Genomic DNA, 27,434 nt, shown 5'->3' on the forward strand with positions numbered 1-27,434 from the left:
TATTACTTTAGGTACTTAAATACTAAATCAATTGAATACTTTAGGTATTAAAGTACTTGAGTTTGGTGAATTAGTACCTAAAGTAACCAAATGCTTTTTATCTAAGTACCTAAAGTCATAGATTACTTTCCGTGCCCATGTATGCTTGAATTACAAAACTCGGAAACTAAATTTGTATTTCTGATTCGTCTGCCAAAGTATTGCCTCACTAATGGCAATGCATATCCGTGTGAAACTTGGCGAAATAAAGGCATGCAGTTTTACTTAGGGGTCCATGTAACACATTTTAGCAATGCGTTGCTTCATGTTCCAATCAATTTTCTCTTAATTTGAAAACAACAATTACCTGTTCTTCCCATGGCTTGAATAACTTTTAAAGTGACCCAAGGCATCACATTTCAATCCTCACAATGAAAATAAGTTGGCAGCGCTGTACACCTGTGTCATTATGTAAGATGATGTCACACGCTAGCCCGCGTAACAAGTCTGCCAAAAAAAGACTTTAACAGGCATCCGTCAGCTGGCGCTGTCACTCCCTGCTTTGTCTTCTTCAACACCTTAAAATGGCAAATTACGCTCATATTTACTTCCTGGAAAGAGCTCAATTGCGATCAAAACAAAGAGAGAGGTGCGCCACACTTCACTTCGTTATACATATTGACTGTGTCTGGTTCTTCCGCATGCTACTGATGTTTTCAAAAGAGTGTAAACAATTATGCAAGTGTCGTACTGATGAGCTGGAGGAGCTGGGACATCTGATTGAATAATCTTAACTTTCTAAAATAGTCCTGCTTTTATATGGGTTGGAATCTCTTGGTGTTAGCGGCTTTGCTAATGGCTCATCTGTTGGTCATGTGACATTCACAACCTAAGCTGTGATTTACAGAATAAAACCTAATATTATGTACGTACGTTCGCTTGTTATGCGTTTTTCAAAATGAAGGTTCCCTGAGCTATGGAGTTAAAAAAAAAAAATCATATACAATTAAAACTAAATCAAATCTCGAACTTGAGAGTTCAGCACAATATTGATCTATATAGAATTAACAAAATAAATCTTCACAAAATCCTATAATTGTCCCCTTTGGGTTCCTACAGATATGAAATAAAAGAAAAAACAATACATAAAAAAGATTAATTAAAAAAACTAAACATAAACCATAAACAAGACAGAAAATAAATAAATAAATAAACAATCAACCTCCACTCCACTGATGTAAATAATTGTAGATATATACTGGGCCATAACCTCAGTGATAAACGAGGGAACACTGCAATGACATCAGTGAGAAAAGATTTGAGTTCCAACAAAAGAAAACCAAACAATCAAATATGCTAATAAAAAAAATCACTATAAAAAACATGAAAAAAGACAAAATGACATTTCCATTTACTTTAATGGAAGAAGAAAATTTGAGATACGAGTGTTTTTGAGTTACTTGTAAATCAACTTGCATCTCAAGTCACTATTAGGCACTACTTACTTTTTTACTTATGTTTTTACGTGGTTTTTTTTTTTCCAAAGGACTATGTCACAACTGAGAATGAACCTATACTTTGTGACGATGTTGATCGTTTGCACTCGGCAACACAGAACAATTTTTTTTTTTTTTTTTCCTGGCAGTGTATCACGAATGCGGCCCGGAGACAAGGCGTCTCGTCATCGCTGCACATGCCGGACAAAGTTCTGAATTTCGTCAAAGATCACTTCCTCATGGACAACGTTCTGCGCAGCCGGCCGCTGCTGCTCAAGCGCAACGCGCGCTACACGCAGATCGCCGTCCATCAGGTGGTGGCGGCGAGCAAGGCCTACCACGTGCTCTTCATTGGCACAGGTTTGTTTCAACAGTCTCAAATTTACGTCATAATTCAAATAAAATGACAGGTTTACATAAATTTGCTATCTTAATGCTAATACACATCATATGATACAAACATCTATTCTTGATCCTCTGCAAAGAGCGACTAATATTACTCCTCCTTACTGTGTCTGAATTATACTGCCCCCTGTGGCCAAAGCACATACTCCAGAGCAGTGCAATGTACATGGAAGGGATGTAAAAAAGTTTTTAAAAATATGTATTTTTTTATATCCTATTTAACAAGGTCATTACTGTTTGTTTTTTTTAATAAAATGCATATTATAGATTGCATTTTTTTATATAAATATGTTTTTATATGACTGTAATGGATGAATGATTTTTTATTTCAATAGGGAAAATTATTTAAACATGAGTGTATGTTTTTCTCTTTTTTTTTTAAATACAAGAACACTTTTGTGGGAGGGTTTGAATGGATTACTATGTGTTAGATTTGAATGTTTTGAGGCTTGATTTTTTTTCTAAAATCATAGAAAATAAGAGGATAGTTGAAAACGAGAACTTGAGAAAATCAAATACAAAATACAGAAAACAACAAAAAAATCACCTAAAAACAAAAAAAGTTGTATCTCAAAGTGTATTTTGTTTATATTCTTTGTCACAAAATGTCACAAAGTCCAACATTGTTTTTGTTATTAACAACAACAAAAAAGGAAGGGCATAATTTTCATTCATTTCAATTGGAAAAAATGATACAGGTGTTTTGAGTGAACAAATTCAAGTTGTAGCTCAAGGCACTGGAGTGTAAGTTTACAAAAAAATTGAGACAAATAAATAAACATGAAAGAAAAAAACGCAAAAATTGCATGGTAACAAAAAAGCTTTTGTTTTCATTTTCAGTCATGTAAGAATTTCTGAATTGCATTCTGCATCCCGAAAGCACACCTGGCCATTTTTTATAAGAATGGCTATTCCAAAGTGGATGACATTCACTGCTAACCAAATTTGTTTGCCAAATTTGCCATTAATCAACTGACTTCATTTCTAGATGACGGCCGACTCCACAAAGCCATAAGTGTGAAGAATAAAATGCACGTGATTGAGGAACTGGTTCTGTTCCGGGACTCCCAACCTGTGCAGCGCATCCAACTGGACTCGGAAAAGGTAGCGCTTTGCCGCCGCTTGCTGTTGCGCAATAACAAGCGGAACCCGATGTATTTGTCGGCGGCTTTTTGTTCTATAAGGAGATCAACGCTTCCCAAAACTTTTTCAGCCAATCGTATGAGCCTATAACCTGTACAAACTAAAAATACTGTGGTTGCATAAGTGTGCACACCCTCTTAAAAACGTTCAGAATTCACTAAGCAAGACACATTTCAAAGTCTTTCTCAGAAAGTTTGGATGTTCTAGTAGGCTTTTTTGACATGGTTTTGCCTTGTCATCAGATGACAGCAAAATCCGACAAACATTTGGACACTTTTGGACAATTAAACACACCTCTGGGTCAATAAGTATATAAATAATGGGTAAAACACGTTTGCGTGTTTTTGTTTTCTGCAAACAGACATAACAAAAGGGTTAATTGTTCCATGAATAGCCATTCTTGCCAAAAAAAAAAAAAAATCTCTTTGGTTGGGCCCTAGATATTTTATTTTTTGGCCAACTCTAATGTGAACATTGTGTTTAACAAAAAAAATGTAATTCAATATAATTCAAATTAAAAAAAATGATTTAAGTGATGACATTGCTAAAAAAAAATCAACCTAGTGATTTTATTTTTTAGGCAGCCCTTGTTTGAACATCAACCCTTTTAATCCCAAATACATACTTTTTCTTTTCTTCTTTTTTTTTAACAATCCAGACTTTCAACACTAGGTACATATTTATATTTTTGTGTTAAAAAAATGCCTAAAGGATGGTCTAAAAGTGGCTGTTGAACTAAGAATAATTAAGTAATTAATGAATCAAGTGCTGAGGTAATTGGTGAGGTAATTGATTACTTTAGTAATTAAAGTAATCAAGTTAATTAAGTACTTAGAAAATTTATTTTTTTAGATAAGTACTGTAATCAAGGTCATTAAGTTCTTAAACAATTGGTTACTTTATTAAGCACTTGAGTAATCTATTACTTCAGTACTGCATTAGCCAAAGTACAACGCAACCATTTACTGTTCAAAAGAAAAAGAATTACTTTAAGCAATCAATTAATTGAGCACCCGAATATTTCAGACACCATCTTTGTCAAACAACAAGTTTCAGGGAATGAATGTCTGGATTCTTAAAAAAAAACATTCAAATATTTTTGAACACTGTGCTTAGATATAGAAAAAAAAAATACTACATTTGAGTATAATTACATTCAAACAGAATGGACTTGAAGTTTTTGCCCTAGAAAATTCCTAATGTTCAGGCCCTAGATGTATTTTTTTTTTTTACACTTGTGCTTAATTTTAGAAAAAAAAATACACTTAAAAATAACGGCATTAAAAAGATGTGGACTATTGAATAAAAACACATTTTCGAAATGAGTTACTCCCTGTATTAAAACTCAGTATCATAATCGTCGCGGATGGAAAAATAATATTCATAATAATCAACCGCATCATTAGCCCAAACGCTAACACCTCCCACTTCTGTTTTGTCATACTTGGTCCACAGGGCCTTCTCTACGTTTCCACTTTCTCAGAACTGGTGGAAGTCCCACTAGCCAACTGCACTAATTACCCGAGCTGCGGGGAATGCATCCTCTCCAGGGACCCGTACTGCGCCTGGAATGGCAGACAGTGCGTAGACGTCAGACGAACTCCGCCGAGCAAGTACGCGCCCTACTGTTTGACTCGTTTTGCTTCTCTCCGCCGCACGCCCTCAAGGCAGACATTTCCATGATGGTTTTTCATAAGAGGGCTAACAGGAAAGTTGTGTTTTTCGCTCCCGTTTGTTTCCCAGTGTGCTGCAGCAGGACGTGGACGACGCCGACGCTTCGGCTATTTGCAACAAGACAGCCGCCGGCACGCGCTTCGCTAAGTCGGCGCATGCACGTAAGACCACTGTATTGCTTTCAAAACGTACACATTGTCCTGTACGGGAAACCACAGGATTTAACCCTTGTGCAGTGTTTTATTCAACTCTTAGATCTTATCAAAGGTGGTTTACAAACTGCAATAATAATCTCGGGTCATTTTGACCCGAGTTTTGCTTATTAACACAAAAAAACTATCAGAATTTAATTGAAACATAAGCAAAGCAGAGGGAGTGAAAAACTACATTCGACATTTACTTTGAAACGGGTCTTTTTGACCCAGAATATAACAGGAGGCTTTGGGTGTCATCCTGCTAAGTATAGTGACCCCTCTTCCAGAAACAGCAATAATATTCTTGGGTCATTTTGACCCGGATTTTGCGTATTTATAAAAACAAATGGATATTTTCATTATTTTTAAAGGGATATGTTCAATAAAAATAAGCAAAGCCGTGGTAATGAAAAACTACATTCGACATTAACTTTGAAACGGGTCATTTTGACCCAGAATATAACAGGAGGCTTTGCGTGTCATTCTGCTAACTAGTGATTTACCCCTCAACAAACAGCAATAATATTCTCGGGTCATTTTGACCCGGATTTTGCTTATTTATAAAAACAAATGGATATTTTCATTATTCAGAAATGGATATGTTGAATAAACATAAGCAAAGCAATGGTAGTGAAAAACTACTTCCACATTAACTTTGAAACGGGTCATTTTGACCCAGAACATAATGTGAGCTTTTGAGTGTCATCCTGCTCATTAGCTCAATAATAGTAGTAGTAATAGTAGTAATAGTAATAATATTCTTGGGTCCTTTTGACCCTGGTTTTGCTTATTTATTTAAAACAAAACAAAACAAAAAAAGATATCATCCTTCTAATTAGCAAAATTGTGATTCGTATCAGAAACAGCAATAAAATTCTTGGGTCATTTCGACCCGGGTTTTTCTTATTTACACAAACAAATGATATTGATTTTCCATAAATTGATTTTTTGATTAAACATAAGCAAAACAGAAGTAGTGGAAAAAAAAAACTACATTGGACACGAACTTTCAAACGGGTCATTTTGACCCCGAACATAAGGAGGCTTAAGAATCAACGCGGGTGTCTCCGCAGGCGCGTCGTCCTGCCAGGTGATCGTCATCCCCGCCAACACTTTCCAAGTGCTACCGTGCGAGCCGCGCTCCAATCTGGCCGAGCGGTCCTGGGTGTTCAGCGAGACCTCGTCTCACCTGCATTACCCCAGCTCGGAGGGCGGGCTGGTGGTGGTGGCCCAGGCGGGCGGTCAGGAGACCTACGAGTGCTGGTCGGTGGAGGAAGGCTTCCGGCAGCTTCTGGCCAACTACTGCGTTCGCGGCGAGGCCAAACGCCAGAGCGGCAGCCAGACGGGCCGGGCCCGCACCCCTGCCGCCTCGCAGGACCACTTGGTCATCCTGCCCGGCGAGGCTCGCTCCCCGCAGATCAACGGCAAGACCTACTGGAACGAGCTCATCGTGGTGTGCGCCCTCCTGGCCTTCTCCCTGCTGGTCTTCTCGCTCTTCGTCATCTACCGGAACCGCGACCACATGAAGTCCATGCTCAAGGAGGGCGAGTGCCCCAACATGCAACAGAAGAAGCCCAGGATGGTGGCCAAGCCCGCAGAGAACCTGCCGCTCAACGGCAACGCGGTGGCCGCCTCGGTGGCGGCCGACCACAAGGGCTACCAGACGCTTCACGACAGCTCGGCGTGCGGAACGCCCCCGCACGAGTGCTCGTCGCCGGAAAACGGCAAGAGCTTTTCCGAGTCGGACGCCGGGCCTCTGGACTTGCGGGAGAGCCGCGTGGAGATCTCCTCCGTAAGCCCGCGGCCCCGCGTCAGACTGGGTTCCGAGATTAAAGACTCGGTGGTGTAAAGACTCAAACCTACGGAGGGGGATTGGAGCCTGTGAAGAAAAAAAGGATTTTCAGGATCCCCGCTTTTATCTCAGAATTCTGACGTTACCTGACCAATTCTCAATTTTGTCGGAATTGAGAGTGAGAATTCTGACTTAAGAAATGTCGTTTGAATGTGAGAACGTTTTCTCTCTGAACTTCTCATTTTGAAGTAGGAATTCACACTTTAAAGTCACAACTCTGACCCTCAGAATGTTTCCTTGCTAGAAATTCTTTGACCACAAACAGAGCAGACAAAAGGTTTCTCACCACTTCTGACTTTCACAATTCCAACCTAAAATTCAGACTTCAAATATCTGACTTTACAGGAAGAATTCTGACTTTGGAATCAGAGTTCTGAATTCAGTCAGAATTATTTCAACTTTTTAATATCTGACTTAAGTAGGCATTTGGACTTAAAATTGATAGAATGTTTCGTTCCTAGAAAATTGTCGACCCTAACCCTAACCTCAAAAAATTCACACAAAATTTCTGACTCGACAGAATCTGAAATGTATCAGGCTTAATTAGACTTACTAAATTTTTACTTAAGACAGCATTTGGACTTTAAATTGATCATTCCATGTCAGGCTCAAGTCAGAATTTTTGATTTCAAAGGGAGTCAGAATTCTGACTTAAGGGTATCAGAATTTTCACTTTAATATCTCAATTTAAATCATTTTGATTTTAATGTCTGACTTTTAAGTTTAGAATTCTAACTTAAAGTGAGAATTCTGACTTAAGGGAGTCAAAATTCGGACCTGGGTGAATTCTGTGTCAAAATGTTTATTTAATTATCTCATTTTAAAATGTGAATCCTGACTTTATTCACTGAATTCCTGCTTAAAATGAGAAGCAATTTTCAGAATTCACACTTTAAAGTCAGTTTTTACTTTAAAATCAGAATTCTTACTTATTTCTTAATCAATTGAATGTATTTAATTACGATTAGTCAGAATTCTGACTGGTGTGACTTAAAAGTGTGAATATTCGGAATTCTTTAAAATCCTGAGAATAAAGTGAAAATTCAGAGCATTGTTGCTGTAGTCAAAACTCTAAGAATAAAGCGAGAATTCTGACAATAAAATAAGAATTCTGAGATTGAATTGAGAATCCTGCCAACTGTTTAAAAATTTCCTTCACTGGCCCTAATCCTCTTCCGTGCAAATAAACGAGATGAACGAGCACCTGTTGACAGATGCAAACTCCTCAAGAGACTGACAGGAGCGTCGTCATCGCTCACACGTTTTGCACTTTTGTCCTGGTTTGTGCTGTTCCTGTGGTCCATGAACATTTTTTTCTTTTTTTTTTTTGTGCATTCAGAGCACACTGACTGCCTTCAGACGTTTGGTGCTTTTGCATACAGCTCATCAACAGAATGTACGTTGTGCTCGCAGACCTCCGCCAAGGCCAAAATAAGGACGTTGACGTTTTTATCCCGAGCTCACGGATTAAATCGGCACACACACAAGGAGGACTTACCAAAAGCACAGCTTCACGCCGTCCCCAATTGTTGGACTTTGAGGAGAGGTCTTCAAACCTGCTCGCACACCCAGATGAGATGTTTCCTAGTTTATTTTTGTTTGCCATGAAGAGCCTACACGCTTCAATGAGGCTATGCACTATCTACTGTACTGTAGCAAGGCCAACTCACCAGATCATGTCAAGAGCACAGGCGACATATAAAAACAATAGAAAGCCTCATTCACTTCATTTTCGCACTTAAATCGAACATTGTCGAAGTAATTAAAAAAAGTTGTGCTGTAAATTGGCAACGGTCGAAACCGGATTCTAACAGCGAAAAAAAGTCAGTATTACAAATAAAGCTTAAACGTCATATTTTACGTCCCTTCAATATAATTGAATGCTTCAAAATAAAATCACAATGTAGTACAAGTGAAAGTACTTATTCCCCAAAATATGGGTAGCTACTTCTCTTTCTTCTCCGTGTTGTTAGCATGCTAGTTAGCCTGTTACCTGCCTTGGTTATGACGTCTCTGTAGTCCAGTGATGCCTTGAGATACAAGTAACCCAACTCACTAGGTTTTTGAGATAAGGCACCAATATATCAGTGGATTTTGATTATGGTCACAGTAAACTCTTGTCACGTTGCAAGAAGTAGCAGTTGAGCATTTAGTGAAAATTTTATCTAAAAAAGCTGCTTAATTCCACTCCCTTTTGAAACAAGGAAACTATGTTGCTGTTACCATTGCCCCAAGTAGCTTAATGCTAGCATAAATTGAAAATGCTATTGTAATGTTACTGTAAGCATCGATAGTTGCAGTTTTTGGTCCTAGCTAGTTTACCGCTAGCATAAATGGAAAATGCTATTGGCGTGTTACGGTTAACGTCGATAGTTGCTGTTTTTGGTCCTAGCTAGCTTAGTGCTAGCATAAATGAAAAATGCTACTGACGTGTAAACGTTAACATTGATAGTTACTGTTTTTGCTCCTAGCTAGCTTAATGCTACCTTAAATAGAAAATGCGATTGACATGCTACTGTTAACATCGAGAGTTGCGTTTTTTACACTCTTTAAAGCAGTGCAAATTTGAACACAAAATGTAATTTTACAACAATAACAATTTATGGACATAAATAATTTAGTCTTTTTTAAGGATGGGATTAGACACAAATCCTACAAGATGAGACAAGATTTTGATTGTCAGAAAAATTGTCAAAATTTTCTTTTTATTGAGAACACTAAAAACATTAACAAGATAGTGTGCAAATGTAAACAAAGCTCTGGAAAGAATTTCTTCTGTTCAATTGTGTCTGTAGGACTGCATTACCGCCTCCCGGTGGTCGAGCGAGTCAAATACGATTCACCCCATGAGTATCTTGAACCGGGGGATTGTCACGTAACAAATTCATCTTGTATCTCAAGGCACGGCTTTATCCATTTCACCTTTTGAGACACGCTAAACTTAGCTCACAAAAATTCCAAGTGAATAAAACAATGTTGTTTTTTTTTTCAAACAAAGTATTGATTTGTACACGCCATTTGTCTATTTTTTTCCGATTACACAAGGAAGGCATTGAAAGCATGTTCAGGTATTGATAGGCAGTCTATGCAAATAGCACATCATGACAAGTGACGTGACGGAATCATGTCAAAGCACAATTACGCAATCATCACCTTAGGATCAGTGATACCGCAACGCTGGCTCATGCAATAATGACTGTTTGCAGGTAACACGAGACTATAGGGTCCAATACAGTCGTTTCTTATAGTCAGCCTAGATATATCCTAAACGTGGCCAAATGGATGTTTTTCTCATGTTTGCAAAGGGAAATAATTCATCTTTTGTGGTTTCATAATCTTGCTTCCTTGCAGTCGTGAACCCATCAGAGAAATAACTTTTATTCTTATACGCTCAAAGCTACTAATTACAATCAACCATGCAGTTTTATTTCTTCACGGGCATTCTAAGATGTGTTTTTTTTTTATTATTATTTAAAATTGATGGAGAGATGCAAAGAGTATATTGCACAAGATGTGGAGACGCCTTAGTGTCGCAAGTTATGACTTTTGACAAATCTGCCTTCTGGGGACTAGAATCATCAAGAGTTGCGCCTCTTGGAGTCTTCAAAATAACGAGTTGGATGGTCACTGCCACGCCACGATGTTAGTTCCTAATGTCACCGTTGTACAGGGTGTCCTGAGGTGTTTTTTGTTATGTTATTTTTGCGGCTTTAGCCTCCATCAGGGACTCAATCTATGTGGTGTAGCAACAAATAACCACCGGCTGATTTGAATATGTCAAACATCGATAAGCGCAGGTAGTATTACACTTCTTGTGAATGATGGTCTGATCAACTCTATCATCGAAAGAAAATGAAAGGCGGCTGGGGAGGCGATATTAAAAACGTCGACTGCAGATGTCGTATCCCAGAATCTTTGAGCCAAGATATATATTCTGCACCAGCAAAAAAAACAAAAGCATAGCATCAAGCAAAAGCTTCATACTACACTGGTGCCTTGAGATACGAGTGACCGGCCCCATAAGATCAGCTTTTGACTTTCTGACATACAAGCACTGTTTAATTTCCAGTTTAACGCCCATTACTTTAATGCTAACTAACACACAATGGGTAACATGGTAGGCAGGCTAACGAAACTAGCATAGGTATCGCAACTACCATCAGTATTGCATATTGATTTGGATTTTATGCAGAACTACATGGTACCGCTTTGCCGAGCATTTCAAATTTCCAATTCCGTTGTACACCTGCTCTACAACGAGGAAAAACATTCTACATTTTTAAGCATAATATATATAATATATACACCAGGAGACTCACAATGTTAATTAAAGCAAAATAACACAGTAAAAATGGTTAAATTGTTACTTTTTTTTCCAGGGGGGGGGGGGGGGGGGGGGGGGGGGGGCTGGAATGGATAAATTGCATTTCCGTTTACAAAATTCAGAAAAGCTATTTGAGTTAATGCTCCAAACGATTTGAGTTACAAACATGTTTACGGGTCAGTTAATCCAAACTGTACCTCAAGGCACCAATGTTTAGCACTATAAAGTTCTCGATTCAAGTCTGCCACGCAGTTTATTTGTTATGCCTGTCTGTGAATTGCTGGGATGGATGATTTTTGGTAAATAATTATTTTCTGACCAATTAAAGGGGAAGTCAAGATCTTTTTTTCCCCCTATTATAATTGGGACATTGTTTTCAGGTGACAGCAGGTGGCAAAATGGACGACCACAGAGATGGATAAAAACGAATTAATTTTGCAGCCTATTTCATATTCCACAAACGCGGTATTAATCAGAATGCAGTAGCATAGTTGGGGCGCAAACTGACTTCTCCTTTAAGTGCAGTTGGCTAGCTTCCTATGTCACACCTCAAGGCACAATTGAAAAAATGAACCACTGTTGTCAGGCCTTTGAATGATATGTATTGTAACTGAAAAGGTCTTTATGTACATGTTTTGTAAATTCAACTGCCAGTGTAAAAAAAAAGAAAAAAAAGGTGAAACGTATTTTTTTGGTATTATAATTCACTGTTGTTTTCTTTTGTATTGCATATAAAAAGGCACTTTATTTTCATTTTCCAAATAAAGATCAAATCGATACTTTCTTAAATGTATTCGTGTGTCGTTAAACTGTTTCTTGGTTGCGGAAGTGCAAAAACAAACAAAAAAAAAAGTTCATTGGAAGTTGCTTTCATGTCCTTCCTGGTGACGTCACGTGAAAAGCCGAAAGAGGTCGAAACCAGAAACGGAAGTCCGGGTTCTTCAAACCTGATTGGCCCCGCCCAAGTGACGCTCATTGAACCAATCAGGTTCTCGGAGCGCACCTGCAAATATCACGCTCGTGCGCGTGCGTGTTTGTGTGGATTTTGGATGATGTGAGAAGCGAGTGAAGTGGCCGCTTGGCGTGTTTTTAATGTTCAAATGTGCGTGAAAAATGGAGCAGAATCACCTCCAAAAGCTTTTCTGCGCCTGTGACGTCAACAAGTCCGGTAAAATCGAGTTCGAGGACTTCACGGTAGTCTGCAGGGAGCTCGGCGTGCCCGACTCGGAGGTCCAAACGTTGTTCGGAAAGTTTGACATGGACGAGGAGGGTTGCATCGACTTCGGCAGCTTTTCGTCCAGATTTGAGGAGGTTTTCCAGGCTCGGGGTCTGTCGGACGGTTCCGGAACGGATTTCGCGGCCCGGTTCGATGCAGAATGTGTTCTTTCCGAAAGGTGAGCTCGGTTTCAATGACGGGGGTTATCACTTGCTTTCGCCATATTGGATGGAATGCGATGCAAAGAAATGGATAATTAAAATCATTTAAGACATGATGGGAAGTAATGTAAAAATATTTGAGTTTTTGGGGCCAATACTTGAACTTGTCGCGAGTATATTTGTCCCTCGTTTATCGCGATGGTTGCGGTCCCCTAAATACTCGCAGTAACCGAAATCCGTGAAGTAGAGCATTAGGTTTTTCGGGGCGGTTTCTCTTTAATTAGTTGGTTTCTTTTGTTAAAAAATAAATAATGTTTAGTTGCATGTCAATGAAGGACAAATATCAAGAACTTTCAAGGTGATGGTCACAAATGAATGAAAATCCATGTAGTCGATGTTAATGCTGGGGTCACAGATGAAAATCGGCGAATGAGTGAACCTGCAAACAATGAATTCATAACACCGAAGTACATTGCTATGCCTTTTAAGCAGGGGTTAACCTGTTGGTAGGAACATGTATTTAACCAGGAATTTTTCTAAATACACCTAGAGAGCTGAAATATGTGACGACTGGAGCTAAAGAAGCATTGAAAAAGCACAAGCTAGCAAGGTGTTGAAGAATATTTATTTTATTTATTGCCAACATAATTAGTTAAGTTGTAAATACCATTCAACCGATTGATCTGATGCGAAACTGGCTCTGTTGTCGTGCGATGTTATGTCAACAGCGTTCCAAATCCAGTCCGTCTTAAGTCGCAGCTAAGTATTAATTAATATGAATAGTAAACACTGTTAAATTAATACCTCAGTGGAACTGACAATTAAAACTCAAAATTATTATCTTAGTAAATAAAAAAATGTAAATTAGATCTTAAATGTGTCCATCCTTCAGTTTTTCTTTGTTACTCATCTGACACCGACCTTTTTTGTCCACTGTGGAAGACGATTGTTTTTTGTCTCTATATTTTGAGTCATCAGAGCTACCCTATTAAGTCCTAGTGTCCTCAATCAAGGACATCCTTGCCTGTCCAATCATGTCTTATGTTTGCTTGGGATGCAATTAACTTTGCTGCTTTTCCTCATTCATCAACCTAGATATTCAACTTTTTTTTTTCTTCTGCAGTCTGAGGGAGCAGCTCGCAGACCTCCACCACACAATTAAGTCGTGCGCCAACACAAATTTACTGCAGCAGTACGAGAAAGTGGTCTACTCCGTGGTCAGCCAAACCCTGGACAACAGAATGGAATGCGACCAATTGGAGGCCAGTTTGAGGCGGTGAGAAGCCATCACACACACACACACACACCGTCAGTATGTTCACAAAATGTGGCTGTTTGTTGCAAACGTTTTTTCTTGAACAAAGAGTCGAGAAGTTCAGAAACCTTAAGTGGAATTTATTAGGATAAACCAGGCATTTACAAAATTGAAGGTTGACTTGACGTAGATTGATTTTGTTTGTTTTAGCGCCCTGATTTAACGATTGAAGGTGATTTCAAAACAACACCGTGTCGTTTACATCGGGGAGCAGATCGTTGTTGCCATCATGCTTCCGGGAGGGATTTCAAAATAAAAGTGTGCCAAGGCCCTTGGCGTCATTTTATGGTTTATATTGTACAGTTTATTTTGAAGCATTTGCTGGCCTTCTCACAACATTTTTATGTTTTGCTATAATTCAGTAAAGCATGGGTGTCGAATTCCAATCCTCAAGGGCCGGTATCCTGCATGTTTTCTGGTTTTCTCTCCCCCAACACACCTTAGCTTATTAGCAAGCTGTGCAGTAGCTTGTAAATTATCCTAATCATTTGAAGCAGGTGTATTTGAGAGAGAAGGTTCAAAAACTTGTAGGATACCGGCCCTCGAGGACTGGAGTTCAAATTCTGTAAAGTAGATTGACAGATAGCTAAGTAAGCTCAGCGAGTCAGACTCCATCTCTCACTGCAGTTGGGCAAAGATTTTATTTTATTTTTTTTTTTAAAGATTTGTGTACAACATTTGAGAGAAATAGCGTATTAATTTGCACAGCATAAGTCTTACATAAAGCCCACCAAAAGTTGAGGCAAAAACGAATGTGGTGTTGATATTTTGGTTAGTTTAGATCGCTATGGCTTAATGCTAAAACTGTCGATTAATGCTAAAGCTTGATGCTAATGCTATCACTTAGTGCTAAGGCTATCGCTCGATGCTAAGTGCTAACACTAATGCTAAATGCTAACATTACCAAATTGTGATCACTTTCTAATTAATGCGTACAAATAATTTTACTGCCTTTTTTTCTCCTTTCACAAAATAATTCTTTGACTAATTAATGATAGTTCTTTAATCAGCTTTGGCACATTTTGATGAGTCCTTCGATTGTGGACACTTTAAATCACACCTGTAAAATAATTTTGCTGTTTTATTAGCATATGAGGTGGATAAATTATCTCGAGCAAAGGAGAAAGCCACTTCCAACATATTTTTTTTTAAAGATTTGTGTCCAACTTTTGCGAGAATTAGCTTGTTTTCGGACACAGTAAAAGACTTGCATATAGCTCATTAAATATGTGGGCAAAAACAAATATCTTTATTCAATGTAGATAGCTATTGCTTAATGCTAAATGCTAACATGTCCAAAATGAGAGCTCTATTTAATTTCTGCGTGAATTTTCTGTGCCTTTGCTGTCTGTAATTTGAGGCCTTTGCTTCATTCTCCTTTATCTCATGTATCTACTGATGAGATTATCATGAGCATAGTCATGAGCGAACCGTGAAGATGTAGTCAGAGATAGACGATTTAAATCTAGATTTGTATGCTTTCATTCGCACACTACCCCAACCGCTGCACCTGTCATAAAAATACGCAAAGAGGAAATGAGTGGGAAAAAAGTGGAGGGTGGATTTTCGAAGGGCAAAGATGGCCACAGGCTCTCCACACTTCACTTTAACCACAGATGCATACAAAACTATAAATCTAATGCAATATTCTTGTTTATTGTTTAGAGGGTTCACTTTTTTGTTTTCCTCTCCAAGGTTGACATGAAATCACAGCAAAACTCTTTGCATTCGTCCATGTTGCTCATTGTGTGGTGGAAACGTGTCAATGAAACGGAGAGCTTTAGAGCACACGTGTGTTGAACCGCGGTCATCTGATGACCCGACCGCATTAGGTCACGCCCAACTGTGACGTGAGTTTGGCGCCGTTTGTAAACAGGAACATAATGGGACACAATTATGAGTTGCCAACATCCTGGTTAATATTTCCTTGATGGCTCCTGTCAACCTTGTTTGGTCTGCGGTTTAAAAGGTCAAGTATGCCGGGTGGATAATAAACGTATTTGTTATCAGGTGTTCGCATATTTTCTAGGCACCAAAAATTTAGACGAGATGTAACATGATAATCTTGTCACAATTCAATCACCAATTTAGCGACAAACCTTTCTTGCACGAATCTGCTTTGTTGTATGAACGCCAGCAGACTCATGCACAACTTAATTCTGCCACCTGGTGGAAATTCGTGAAATTGTTCTAGGTTGCCAGTATAAATTGAGAAATATCGTTGAGATTATGCTTTATTACTAAACACTGTACAGATGAACGAATAGATTAAGAAATAATTTTATTAAAATATGTATAGTTTTGTTAAAAATATATGCATATTGTAAATTGTTTTCATGTATATTTAGAATAAAGCAGTTAACACATTGTATTTTTATCCTAATTTTGTAAATGCTTTTAAAGGCATTGTTAATTTATGATTTTTTTTTTCTTCAACCACTCAAATTGTTCATTTGCATCCGTTTTATCCATACATATCTAGGTTAAAATTAACACCCACAAAAAATGACATAGCCATTGACTTGTCTCTACCGCCATCTATTGTCTTGACGTGAAACACAAGTCAACAAAGTATTTTCTCTTTGCTGACATAGATTGACCACCGCTCAACGGAATGTTGCAAAAATTGCGTGAAAATCAATGTTACAAATCCTATTAAAATGCATCTCAAAAATTGTAATTATAATGGTTTCTTATGGTCCAAAATTTGGACGATGATGATTTTTGTACACCATCTGCAATCACATAGAAATGTCTGTATCATTTTAAAATTGCACGTTTTCATCATCTGCTGGAAATTTCAGCTCCCTAAGTGTTTTCCCCATTGATTTTTTTTTTTTTGATATCCTAAAAAAGAAAAAAAAAATCTAAGGAATTTCTATAATTTGTACCGTAATGCCACAAGGATGAATCAGCGATTGAATGTGATTTGTTTTCTGACTACAGCGCTGTGTTTGAGTGTTAAAACTGAGTTGTGAGGACTTCAAAATAAAAGCCCGCTACAGCCGTCGCATTTATTGTTCGTGTAATATTTGGTGTGCTGTATTTTTAAGCTGGCCTTTGCAAAATTCTTTTGGTGTGTGATGTAATGCTGTGTTTGGTTGTGGGGGGGAATTTCCCCAAGATCCTGGTAAAAAAGTAGAAATTTTCTGAACATTCTAATGCTTCACAAAATTTGCCTACTGAGCGACGCCCACTCGCAAGTACAGTACAATAATACTCAAATGACTTAGTACTGGCGCTTATATAAGAAATCCTTTCTGATGTCGACGTAATAAATTGTTGCTCATCAGGTTGCTGTCAGCAGGGGTTCATAAACGACTTACAACGCCTTTGCATTCTTTTGCTAACAACTATTTTGTAATGAGAGAAAGTAGCGTGCCAGGAGCAAGAGGAAATTTTGTTTTGTTCTTTTATTTTCCTGGTACTTTCCTGGTTGTTTTATTTTCCTGGTACTAAAAAAAAAATGTCAGTAGTGTGGTTATTAAAAAGCACATACAAAACCTTTTTTAATCTGATTAGATTTTTTTTTTTTTTTCCCCAAAAAAATTGTTGCGGCCCGCCGTGACAAGGCGGGGCAGAATCGACATTCCTTAATCAAGGAAGTAACGCAAGCAGAAATGCGTCGCTCTACCTGTTCTCTCTTTGCTTTGCCTGATTTGGAAGGCGAGCGCCGCATGTTTGGCGCTGCCCGCTTGTTGATCTTTATTTGACTTTGTGCGGATGCAGAGTTGAGGACATGAACAGCAGCCAGCTGTCGGAACTGGAGGACGACATGCAGAAGCAGCTCGCCGGCACCGAGGAAAGAGCCAGAGAAGAGGTGAGCCGCAAAACATCCGCCGTCGTCGCCGACTTTGAAATATACAAGCCGTCATCGAAAATCAGTGCGTAGTACTGGAAAAAAATCATATCGCAGGCATCGGGCGGTATTGTCGTAGCTCTAAAATATCACATTTTAGGAGACTTTAAAAATAGCAAATTCGTTCAAGCATTAGCAATGCATCATGGTCTAGCAAAGGTGTGTATTTTTGAAAAAATGTCTGCTGGGATAGGCACCAGCAAGCCTGCGATCCTTGTGAGAATAAACGCCTACAGATAATGGATGAAATTGACCAAAATGAGACATATATTTTTTTTTAATTTCTTTTTAATAGTTGCATTTTTTAAAATAAGCGAAATATCTTCCTGAGAGCCAGGTTATTCCTTCGTGTCCATTGTAGAGGACATTCGTTTTTGGGCTATGTCTTTTGGACACTACCCTACAAAGTCCTAGTGTCCTCAGTGGAGGACATCCTGGCTTTTCCAGTCATGCCTGCGGTATATTTGCGTTCTTTAAAACAGAGTCAAAAGTAACCCAAAATGGAGTCAAAAACTGCAACTTTTTGGGTTACTGTGTATGTTTAAACCAAATGTTGGGCTGTGGGAATGAAACAAAATCAAATACAATGCAATTATTCTATGGTTGTTTTTGTACAAAGCATTTCACTTTAGCTTTAGCCCCCAAAAGTTGGTTCAATAACCCATTAAGAAATCCAACATTGGGTTATTTGGGCGGTTGCTAATTTTGACCCAAATTTTTGTGCTAAATGAATAACCCAATATGATGTGTTACTCTTTTGAACTCAAAATGGGTTTATTTTTTGGGGGTGGTAATTTTGGAGCCAACAGTTTTTTATAGTGTTATTATTTTGGAACCTTTTCGCTGTGCTTAAAACACTTTGGGCGCTGTCGATGCGAAAGGACGTCAACGAAAACCTTATCGAAGAGCGCCATCAATTGACACTAATTTGTTTTTGTTAGCAATAGGAATAAACAATTAAATAATCTAGCCTTCCCAATGACATTTTCTGTGTTTGAATGAGATGTAATTAACTTTGCTGTCTCGCTGAGACATAACAGTGGACACACATGAATGAATTTGACTTTTTAGCTTGCCCCATCCGAGTTTGCCAAGGCAGATCGCATGTGTAAAGATTTTTTAAAGCACTGCATGGTAATCAAAGCTGTGCCATTTTCGTGCGCCGTTATTACACCACGAGTGCTGAAATATATTGCGCAGAAGTGCCTGAATAAAAGTTTTCAAGCTGTTCTTGCACTCGCTTGACAAATGTACATGTCAAGGACAGTAAACACGCTGTAAAAAATAGTTAGCTCAACTCAAAAGGGAATAAATGTTGATGCGATTTTTAGCTGGGCAGTTGGATAAAATATTTTAAATTCAGATTTCCAGTTTCCAACTTAAAATTCAGTTATAGCCCCAGAAAATGTGTATTTGACCGCGCAATTGTTTTCCAGCGGACGGATATATACGTCAACGGCAGCGAACGAGTTCATGATGCAATGCCAATATATCGTACCAAAGTGAAATACAACTGAACTGCACCCAGCCTATGATTCGTAGCACCTCTCGTGTGCACACAAAGAAGCGTTTGTGAAGCGGAGCAAACGAGTGAGTTTCGCTGACCGCTTGTCTTTTGTGTCCGAAGGAGCGCAAGAAAATGGAAGAAGTCCTGATGAACATGCAGAGGAAACACGAGAACCAGATTGCAGACTTGCAGGCCACCGTTGACCGACTTCTGCTGGTGGGTGCCGAGCGTGGGTTTAGAACGCGTCGCATATCTGACGGGCACAAAATTTCATTCGGAATTTTGTGGAAATTTTGCAACGCGTTAGTGCTGTTTATTGAAACGTGGCAATCCAACATTGTTGGGTCCGTTTGGGGAAAAATGGAGTTACCCATTTAATTCATGTACTTGAAGTAATAGTTAAAAAAAAAAAAACATAGGTTTGGACTCTTACTTCCTGGTCGGCTCACTTTTCATTGTTCGAATTCCAAGCGTAGCAAAGCAGTTAGAAAAAGACATGACAGGCTTTTGTTTGGCTGGGCAATTCAAACGGAAGCAAGTTTGGCCAGATGGAAAAGCGAGAGAAGCAATTAATGACAACTTTGATTAACTCATTCAATCCCAAAGACTTTTGTTCTTTTTTTTTTCATGAGTCCAAACATTAAAAATCAGGTAGCTACTCTATTTATAAATGTTTGCTGAAAGGAAGTTCTGAAAATGGCCGATTAGTGAATTATGTATTAAAGGAATCAATTACTTTAGGTAATTAAATACTGAAGTAATCCGTAGTTTTAGGAGAGTAATTACACGATAAATCGATCACTTTTGGTAATTATGTTCTAAAGTAATTCTGTTGTATAGTTAAGTGCAAAAGTAATTGATTATTAGGCACTGAAATACTAAATTACTCAAGTACTGTAGGTACAAAAATGATTACTTGATTACATAGGGTAATCCAATACTTGAATAATAAACAAAGGCACGGATTTTAATCATTTTTAAAACCATGATTCATCTTATAATCGACAGATTCATCGATTATGGAAATCATTGTTTGTTTGCAGCCTTGTGTAGAATTGAACGTCGTCTTCTGAACTGGGAAATATTTGAAGGATAAATTTAGAATGATTTGAATGACTAATAACGTAAGTGTTCCTAGAGCGCTTTCAAGAACAAGCCTATTATTAGTCGTAATTTACCGCGTTGTTGACACGAAGTGCGGTGTCCAGAAAAGCAGGTTTTAAGATGCAGTAATGTTTTAATGACTATTGTTGCTTCAAACGCACTTTACATTAGCATGATTATGATGGACACGTTAGAGAAGACAACAAGGTTCATGCTATTGTTTGTGTTGCATTTGAAATGTAAAAACAATTGTTTATAGTGTTCATACTGGATGTTGATGTATTTTTTATTATTATTGTTTTATCTTTTTTTTTAACTGTGTATTCTCTTGTCTTTCAACCTCACTCAGCATTTTGGTTAACTACGATGTTGTAAGTGCTTTTTAAAGTCTGATGGATTTATTTAGATTCTTCAAGTAAACCGTGCATTCAAAGAGGGGAAACGTGGCGGTTTTTCCCTTATTTGATTTTTGCCAGGTAAATTAGGCATTGGGTACTAGCAGATCATTAAATTAATCCAGTGATAAATAAAACTATAATAGATCATCGAGGATAAAAGATGGATGAATAAATAATTTCTGTTTAACTTTGAAATGTCCGAGTGCGTTTGAATGTACCTCATGTGCCGTCGCAAAATGTCAATATTTTGGTTTGCGGCTAACTAGCTAAACAGACTTGTGCCGTCATTAACTTGTGTGTTTTAAGTGTTTTTGCTTGTTCGTTTTGAATTGCGTTACCAAATGAGTCGTCTGAGGATCACAATGTGCAATATAGAAATGTAACAAGAGATGGTACTGTGGACTCGTGTAAAGTATCAGTAGGTCGTAAAATGTGCCGGTGTGCAAGAGGCTAAAATTAGAAGTGGTGGTTAAAGTAGTAGTTGTGTCATCTCGCCTGCAGATGGCGTAAGTTGACAGTTGAGCAGAGCTTGCAGGACCAGTTGGCTCACTTCTAAAATCAGCCTCCACTCATTCCATCTATCCATTTACTGGAAATGATACGATTATATCATATGGCTTCATACACAACTCTAACTTCAATATTTGAATTGAATCAAATTTTAAATGTATTCCCAAAAGCACTTAACATTTTATGGCGGCAAAATTTGGAGTCAACAATGAAGTCATTGTCGCGTGTGCAAATAAGTTAATGGTTTCACGTCAGTCTTGAAGTTCCAATTGTTTTTGCGCAGAGTCAAGCCGAGTCTCGCTTCGCACGATCCAAGGAGGAGGAGCTCCAAGTCAGCAGACAAATTGGCCAACTTTCCCAGGTGAGTCAAATGGGGCGGAAGTCGAGGCAAAAGTGGCGGTGGCGCTCACTCGGAACATGGTGCTCCAGGAGAACCAGCTGCTTCATTCGTCCCTGCTGGAGGCCCAGACCAGCATGGGTCAGCTGCGAGCCGAGCTGGACAAGCTGAAGAACATGTACGCCGACCAGCAGGCCCAGCATGAGCGGTGAGCGCTCGCCCCGCGGAACCTTTTCAGCGTTTCTACGTCCCGGCGTCATTTGCGCTTGCCTCCGCAGGGAAACCAACGAATTGAAAAGGATGGTGATCGAATACGAGTCGTACTCCAGTCAAGTCCAGATTCTACAGTAAGTCCACTTACTTATTTATGCTGCTATTCTTTTATCGCGCACGGCGGTACCCCCCTCTTCAAAAAAAAGACATGATCAGAAATAGGAACGTCTTAGAAATCACTCATTCGATCCCAAAGGCGTATTTTTACGTTTAAGAGTGAACATTCCATCCAGGACCTTTTTTTTTCGTTTTTTTTTCGAGTGTTTGGCTAAAGGAGGATCTACAATAAGCTGCTGGAAAAAAACAACAACAACCAAGCAGAGCCCAGTTCCATCGATTACAAATCTAATGCTTAGAAGTCCAAATTAACAATTCAAGTTTACTTTGTAATGTAGTCTGATGCTGGTATTTTTATTTTATTTTATTTTAAATACTGATATTGTATCAATATGACCACTCAGTTATGGAAAAAGAAAACCCCCAATTTTTTGGGGTAAAAATATAAATAAATGGGCAACAAATCAAAACGTGATCATTACATCATTTTAAATAGCAGCTTTTTGAAAATGAGCTCAAAATATTTCTTCTTTAAAACCTATGTGAAAATCAGTATGGATTAAACATTTTGTGCATGTTTTCGAAACAAAATTCAAACCTCCTTTTAAGTGATTTTTTTTTGTTTGGTTTACTCAGATTAAAATCGTAATTGCTTGGAGTGAAGGATGAAAAATTGGTTTATTTTTCCGGTTATTTAGCCCAGCCCTAATTTGAGTGAAAAACCGCTGGTATTAGACCAGGCGATGATGTCAGACATTTTGCTGTGTTGTTTGTAGTTTTTTGTTTGTTTGTGTTCCAAAAATGTATTAGTGCTTTTATTTTATTTTATTGTTATTCCAAATGTGAAGTACTTTTCAATGGTTCCCGGCAGGGAGTTGAACAAGCAGCTGTACGACAGCAACGACGCCTTGCGCTCGGAGTTGATGGCGTCAGAAGCCCAACGCAAGGCAGGTTTCGCTTTTCGCGCTTCGATTTGCACTAACGACCCAGAAAAACGTCAGCAATGTTCCCTGGCCCGTTTTGTTTTTAATTTGTATTTTTTGTGGCGCTTCCTTGCAGCTCCCTGCCCAAAGTGAAGCACCCGCCCGGAGGACAAAGCCCATAAAACAGAGCACCCTCGAACGCAACAGGTCAGGCCGAATCACACTTTTAAAAACGTAAAATCATTTTGGATGCTAGACGTTTATTTATTTTTGAAATTTTAGAAGTTCAAGAGCGGAAAACGAACAAGGAAGTGGAAAAAAATACCTACATATTTTCACTTCAAAACAATAAGGACGGAGTGTCGTGCATCCCCGCGTGGTTTAACCCCTCCCCCTTTTGGCGCACGTTGCAGTTTAGAGTCGAGCAACTCCACCATGTCCATCGTGTCGTCCTGGGCGGACAAGTACCTGGACAGCGGCGTCTCGGTGCACCTGGACACCACCGAGAGCTCGGTCAGCGATCTGGACCTGGACCTGGACACGGACGACGGCCGGGCCTCCGCCGAGACGGTCCACCGCAGCTACTCTTGCGCCCACTCCGACGGCGAGGTCAGGGGTCGCCGCCCTTAGGCTCCCGCGCGCGCCGACGCGAGAGTGATGGAGCTCCCGTCCGTCTTGCGGCAGTTGTTGGACGTCAAATCGGAGGCGGGGCTGTCGTTGGCGCAGAGCTTCGGAAGTTCCTCGTCCATGCGGAGACAGCTGTCTGCCTTCGCTGCCGAGGTGCTCCCGCTTGCCCTTGGCTTAGCTAGCGCACCGTGACGATCCAAAGTGGATGATCGCAATACCTCGACCGCCTCTCACTTGAATAGAAATCAAATGTCTTTCAGGGGAAAAAATAGTTTGCAAATAACTCGTCATGCCATACGAATATTAACACTGTAGCTATACAGGAACTTGATAACAAAGTTAATAGACGGATGCTTTTTCATGTGTAGGTGGTTATGGTCATCCCTTTTTGTGTATTTATTTATTGTTTCAAGAAAAGCAAATAAATAGTATGTAGTCAACGCGGAGGAAAACCTATTTTGCAGTGTATTTTAGGACGCAGTAGTTTTTTTTTTAGATAACAAACATTTAAATGTCAAGAGAAATAAAAGTGTAAAATATGTTAGTCAGTAATAGGAGGGAAAAGAAATTCAATTTGACAGTAAAAAAGCTTCCAGTTTAAGAAAAAAAAAATGCAGTTTTTGAAAAATTGCATATGAGATTAAATAAGTGTCAAATATATTTTACAGTCAATAATAGGAGGGAAGAGAAAACATTCAATTTGACAGTGAAAAAGCTTCCAGAGTTTAAGAAAAAAATGTGTGTTTTTTTTTTTTTAAATCGCATGAGATTAAATAAGGCAATACATATTTGAAAGAGTTAAAAGAAAAAAAAATAGTAGTAGTAGTACATAGGACATTTGTCCAGGAAGTTTTATTTTGCAAAAATATATTTTTTTTTTAATCAATAATAGAATTAAAAAAAATGCATGCAATATTATTTAATAAATAATTTATTTCATATTCAATTTTATATTGGAGTATTTTTTTATGAACTTTAAAAAAAAAAAAAGAATCTTAACAAAAAGTTGTAATATTGAAAATGTCTATTTACCAAAGGATGATTTCAAAGACGTACTGTTTTATATGCTCAAATGAGAATTATAATACAAGAGACCCACCAGTCTCTTAACATCAAAATTCGTTGCTGACTACCCGCGTTGCTCCGTGCTCAGCCGGCAGGTTTGGACGCGGACGTGGACGACAACAGCGTGCCCATGTACCGTCTGGTGTTGGCGGGAGACGCCGGCGCGGGCAAGTCCAGCTTCCTGCTGCGACTCACGCTCAACCAGTTCAAAGCCGACATCCAGACCACGCTGGGTACGTCCGCCCGCGACAAAGGCGCTGACCTAGCGTATACCGAGCGGCGTCCGGCGCCTTTTCTTCCGCCAGGGGTCGATTTCCAGATCAAGAAGATGCTGGTGGACGGACAGAAGACCAAACTGCAGATCTGGGACACGGCCGGCCAGGAGAGGTAACCGCCAGAGCTCGCGTTCAGAAACAAATACGAGAAGGGGATTGGATGCAGAAATAAAAAATAAAAATGCATACATCTTTACATTTTTGGATTCCTTCAAAGTATTTCATATTATTGTGTAATATTCTAGTGCTCAATTTGAATATTTAAGGGTAAAATAAATACAAGTATTTATGCGAGTACTCACCGATATAAAGTAAAAATTCTACTCAAATGCATGATGAATATAACGTCGATTCACATAATGATTGATAGTCAATGTGTGAGTTGATTCAAGTATCGGTGGCTGGTATCGGCCTTCGTCAAGTACCCAATATTTTGAAATTAGGTCTAATACTGGAACCGGGAGAACGGTAATCACTCATCTCTACTTTTTTAAATGATTTCTTTTATTAAAAGCATATTTCTAGCCTATTTCAGTTTAGTTGTACCTAAACGTTTGAATACTGAAAATGCATCACGTTAAATGAATACTGTGCTGTTATTTATTTTAAGTTGAAGCCAGGTAAGATTATGCATTCATTTCAGTGATTCTTTTGTCGGCCACTAGGGGGAGCCCATGTTTTTGTACGGCATAAAAAGAAAAAAAAAAAGCACTTGTGTAACTTCAAATTGCAGCAATCTGAGGATTTTCTTTGAAATGTGCAAAAAAACCCAACTTATTTTTGAAGAAGATTTGTAATTGAGGAAAGAAATGTTAGAAGAATTCCCCACAACATCCACATTCATGACTTTATTCATGGCTTTATTTTCACGATTCCGATTGGCTAACAAAGGCTTTGTTGTCCCGGCCGCAGGTTCCGATGCATCGCCAGGTCTTATTTCCGCAAAGCGCAGGGGGTTCTGCTCTTGTACGACGTGACCTCGGAAAGCAGCTTCCTCAACATCCGGGACTGGCTGGATCAGATTCAGGTGCGTCCGTCCTTGGCGAAACGGCTGGCGTCAAACTTCAACGACTGGACGTCTTCCTCCTTTGGGTTCAGGACGCCACGGAAGACAAAGTCCCCGTTTGCATTATTGGCAACAAGGTGGACATGAGAGAGCAGACGAAAGCCAAACGCTGTGTCAGCACTTCGCACGGGGAAAAGTTGGCCACGGTACGTTCGCGTTTTGTCGTTTATTTATTTATTTATTTTTCATTGATATCCCCCCCTCCCAAATTTGCTACGGAAATGTAATGTGCTGTATGAATTAACCCGATTTCACAGTTTTTAGTTTGACGAGCAGACAAGCTAGCATGCAAAGGGTTTCTTTTCAAATTAAGAGTAAATTAATAGGAACATGAAGCGACTTCTGCTAAATTTTACCACACTGAAGTATTTTTGCAAAAGTTTGCATGCCTCTATTTTCTGAAGTTGCATTATCATCAGCGAAATTTTTCGGCAGTCGAGGCGCAATTAAAACAAGACGGTGAGCTTTTTGTGTGGCGTTTTTGCAGGCGTACGGCGCCTTGTTCTGCGAAACCAGCGCCAAAGAAGGAACCAACGTGGTGGAAGCCGTGCTTCATCTCGCCAGGTTGGGTCCTCTTCCAAAAAAACAAAAAAGTGCTTTAATTGACTGTTAATGTGTCATACTTATTTTTTTATTTAATTATTTTTAGGGAAGTGAAGAAGAACGTAAAAGAGGCAAAAGCGCAGAAAACGTCTCCAGTGGATCTTTTGGCCACCAATGCCAAGAAGACTTTTGGAACGTGCTGCCGCCTCTAGACGCACATTTGCCATCGTTTTTAATTTTTATTTTATTTTTTTAATACTGTATAAAGAATTTTTAATCATTTTCCTGGAACCCACTGTACTCCAAGTGATTTTTTTCCCCCCTCTATTGCTTGGAAATAGCACTTGTACAAATATTGTCTTTGTAATGTGATCATTTTTAGAGCACGTCTATTTTTGTATTTATTGGCTTATAAAAGACCAATCCACAGTTACACTGCATTTTACAAGCCTTAACTGGGAGGGCTTTTTTTCTTTTCCCACTTTTGTATTATAAGAACAGCACTTTTTTTCTCTTAAGTATGATGTGGAATGACGCTTAGTATTTTTGGAACAATTTTATTCAACCTCGAAGTACACAATTTTATGTTAGGCTGAACACTGGTCAAGGCACTTTTTTCTTTTTTTAATAAGTGTGTTATTTTTTTTTTGACTTGTCAGAATTTTGCCTTTTGTGTCCAATTTTTGGGCGTGGTCTCCCAATAAAGTGTGTGAGCCAAAGTCAAATTGTTTTAAATGAGCCTCCTTTGTCACAATTGGGTAAATTTTACATATGGGTTTTATGATTTTTTTTTGTAGGCGTATGTGTGAGTGTATTTGTAGTAGCAGCAATATTTGTATTGTTTGTTTTTTTTAACTAGTTATTGAGCACACGAATGAGGAAAATGGTCAGCTCTTTGACTACGACGTCAATGATTTTGATAGTAGGGATTTGTGGGGGTGACCTTTTAAAGCAGGGTTTCAAACTCATTTTTAGCATGACTGCGACTCAAATTTGATGTTTTTAGGTGGTTCTGTCACTTAGCTGGTGTAAAAGCTCTTCAAAAGAGAGATTTTAGCCAGTAACGTGAAGTCATTTTGCAAAGCATTTTGCGGGCCATATAAAATGATGCGGCGGGCCAGATCCGGCCCC

General features: G+C 38.8%; 2 protein-coding genes across 4 annotated transcripts in view; both read left to right on the forward strand.

Moving 5' to 3' along the window:
- LOC148422703 (semaphorin-4B-like) overlaps positions 1 to 11,086 on the forward strand; it is an 85,927-nt gene extending 74,841 nt beyond the window's left edge. For all 3 annotated transcript variants that reach the window (XM_088418138.1, XM_088418137.1, XM_088418136.1), the window contains 5 exons: positions 1,625 to 1,835; positions 2,869 to 2,984; positions 4,479 to 4,636; positions 4,767 to 4,858; positions 5,965 to 11,086. In XM_088418138.1, coding sequence (XP_088274264.1) covers positions 1,625 to 1,835; positions 2,869 to 2,984; positions 4,479 to 4,636; positions 4,767 to 4,858; positions 5,965 to 6,740 — 1,353 coding nt within the window. In that variant the 3' untranslated portion in view covers positions 6,741 to 11,086. The remainder of the gene's footprint in view (positions 1 to 1,624; positions 1,836 to 2,868; positions 2,985 to 4,478; positions 4,637 to 4,766; positions 4,859 to 5,964) is intronic.
- A 1,030-nt stretch (positions 11,087 to 12,116) lies between these two features.
- rasef2 (RAS and EF-hand domain containing 2) lies at positions 12,117 to 27,022 on the forward strand. The gene is made up of 17 exons (XM_088417103.1): positions 12,117 to 12,461; positions 13,568 to 13,720; positions 17,489 to 17,579; positions 19,246 to 19,341; positions 21,421 to 21,498; positions 21,567 to 21,682; positions 21,753 to 21,821; positions 22,676 to 22,751; positions 22,864 to 22,934; positions 23,141 to 23,336; positions 23,412 to 23,507; positions 24,508 to 24,652; positions 24,725 to 24,806; positions 25,607 to 25,721; positions 25,793 to 25,906; positions 26,248 to 26,324; positions 26,410 to 27,022. The coding sequence occupies exons 1-17, from the start codon at positions 12,181 to 12,183 to the stop codon at positions 26,513 to 26,515; spliced, it is 1,962 nt and encodes a 653-aa protein (XP_088273229.1). The 5' UTR covers positions 12,117 to 12,180; the 3' UTR covers positions 26,516 to 27,022.
- The last annotated feature ends 412 nt before the right edge of the window (positions 27,023 to 27,434 follow it).

This window comes from Hippichthys cyanospilos, chromosome 6, assembly GCF_059441005.1.
Source record: "Hippichthys cyanospilos isolate Australia breed blue-spotted pipefish chromosome 6, RoL_Hcya_1.0, whole genome shotgun sequence".
Classification (NCBI taxonomy): domain Eukaryota; kingdom Metazoa; phylum Chordata; class Actinopteri; order Syngnathiformes; family Syngnathidae; genus Hippichthys; species Hippichthys cyanospilos.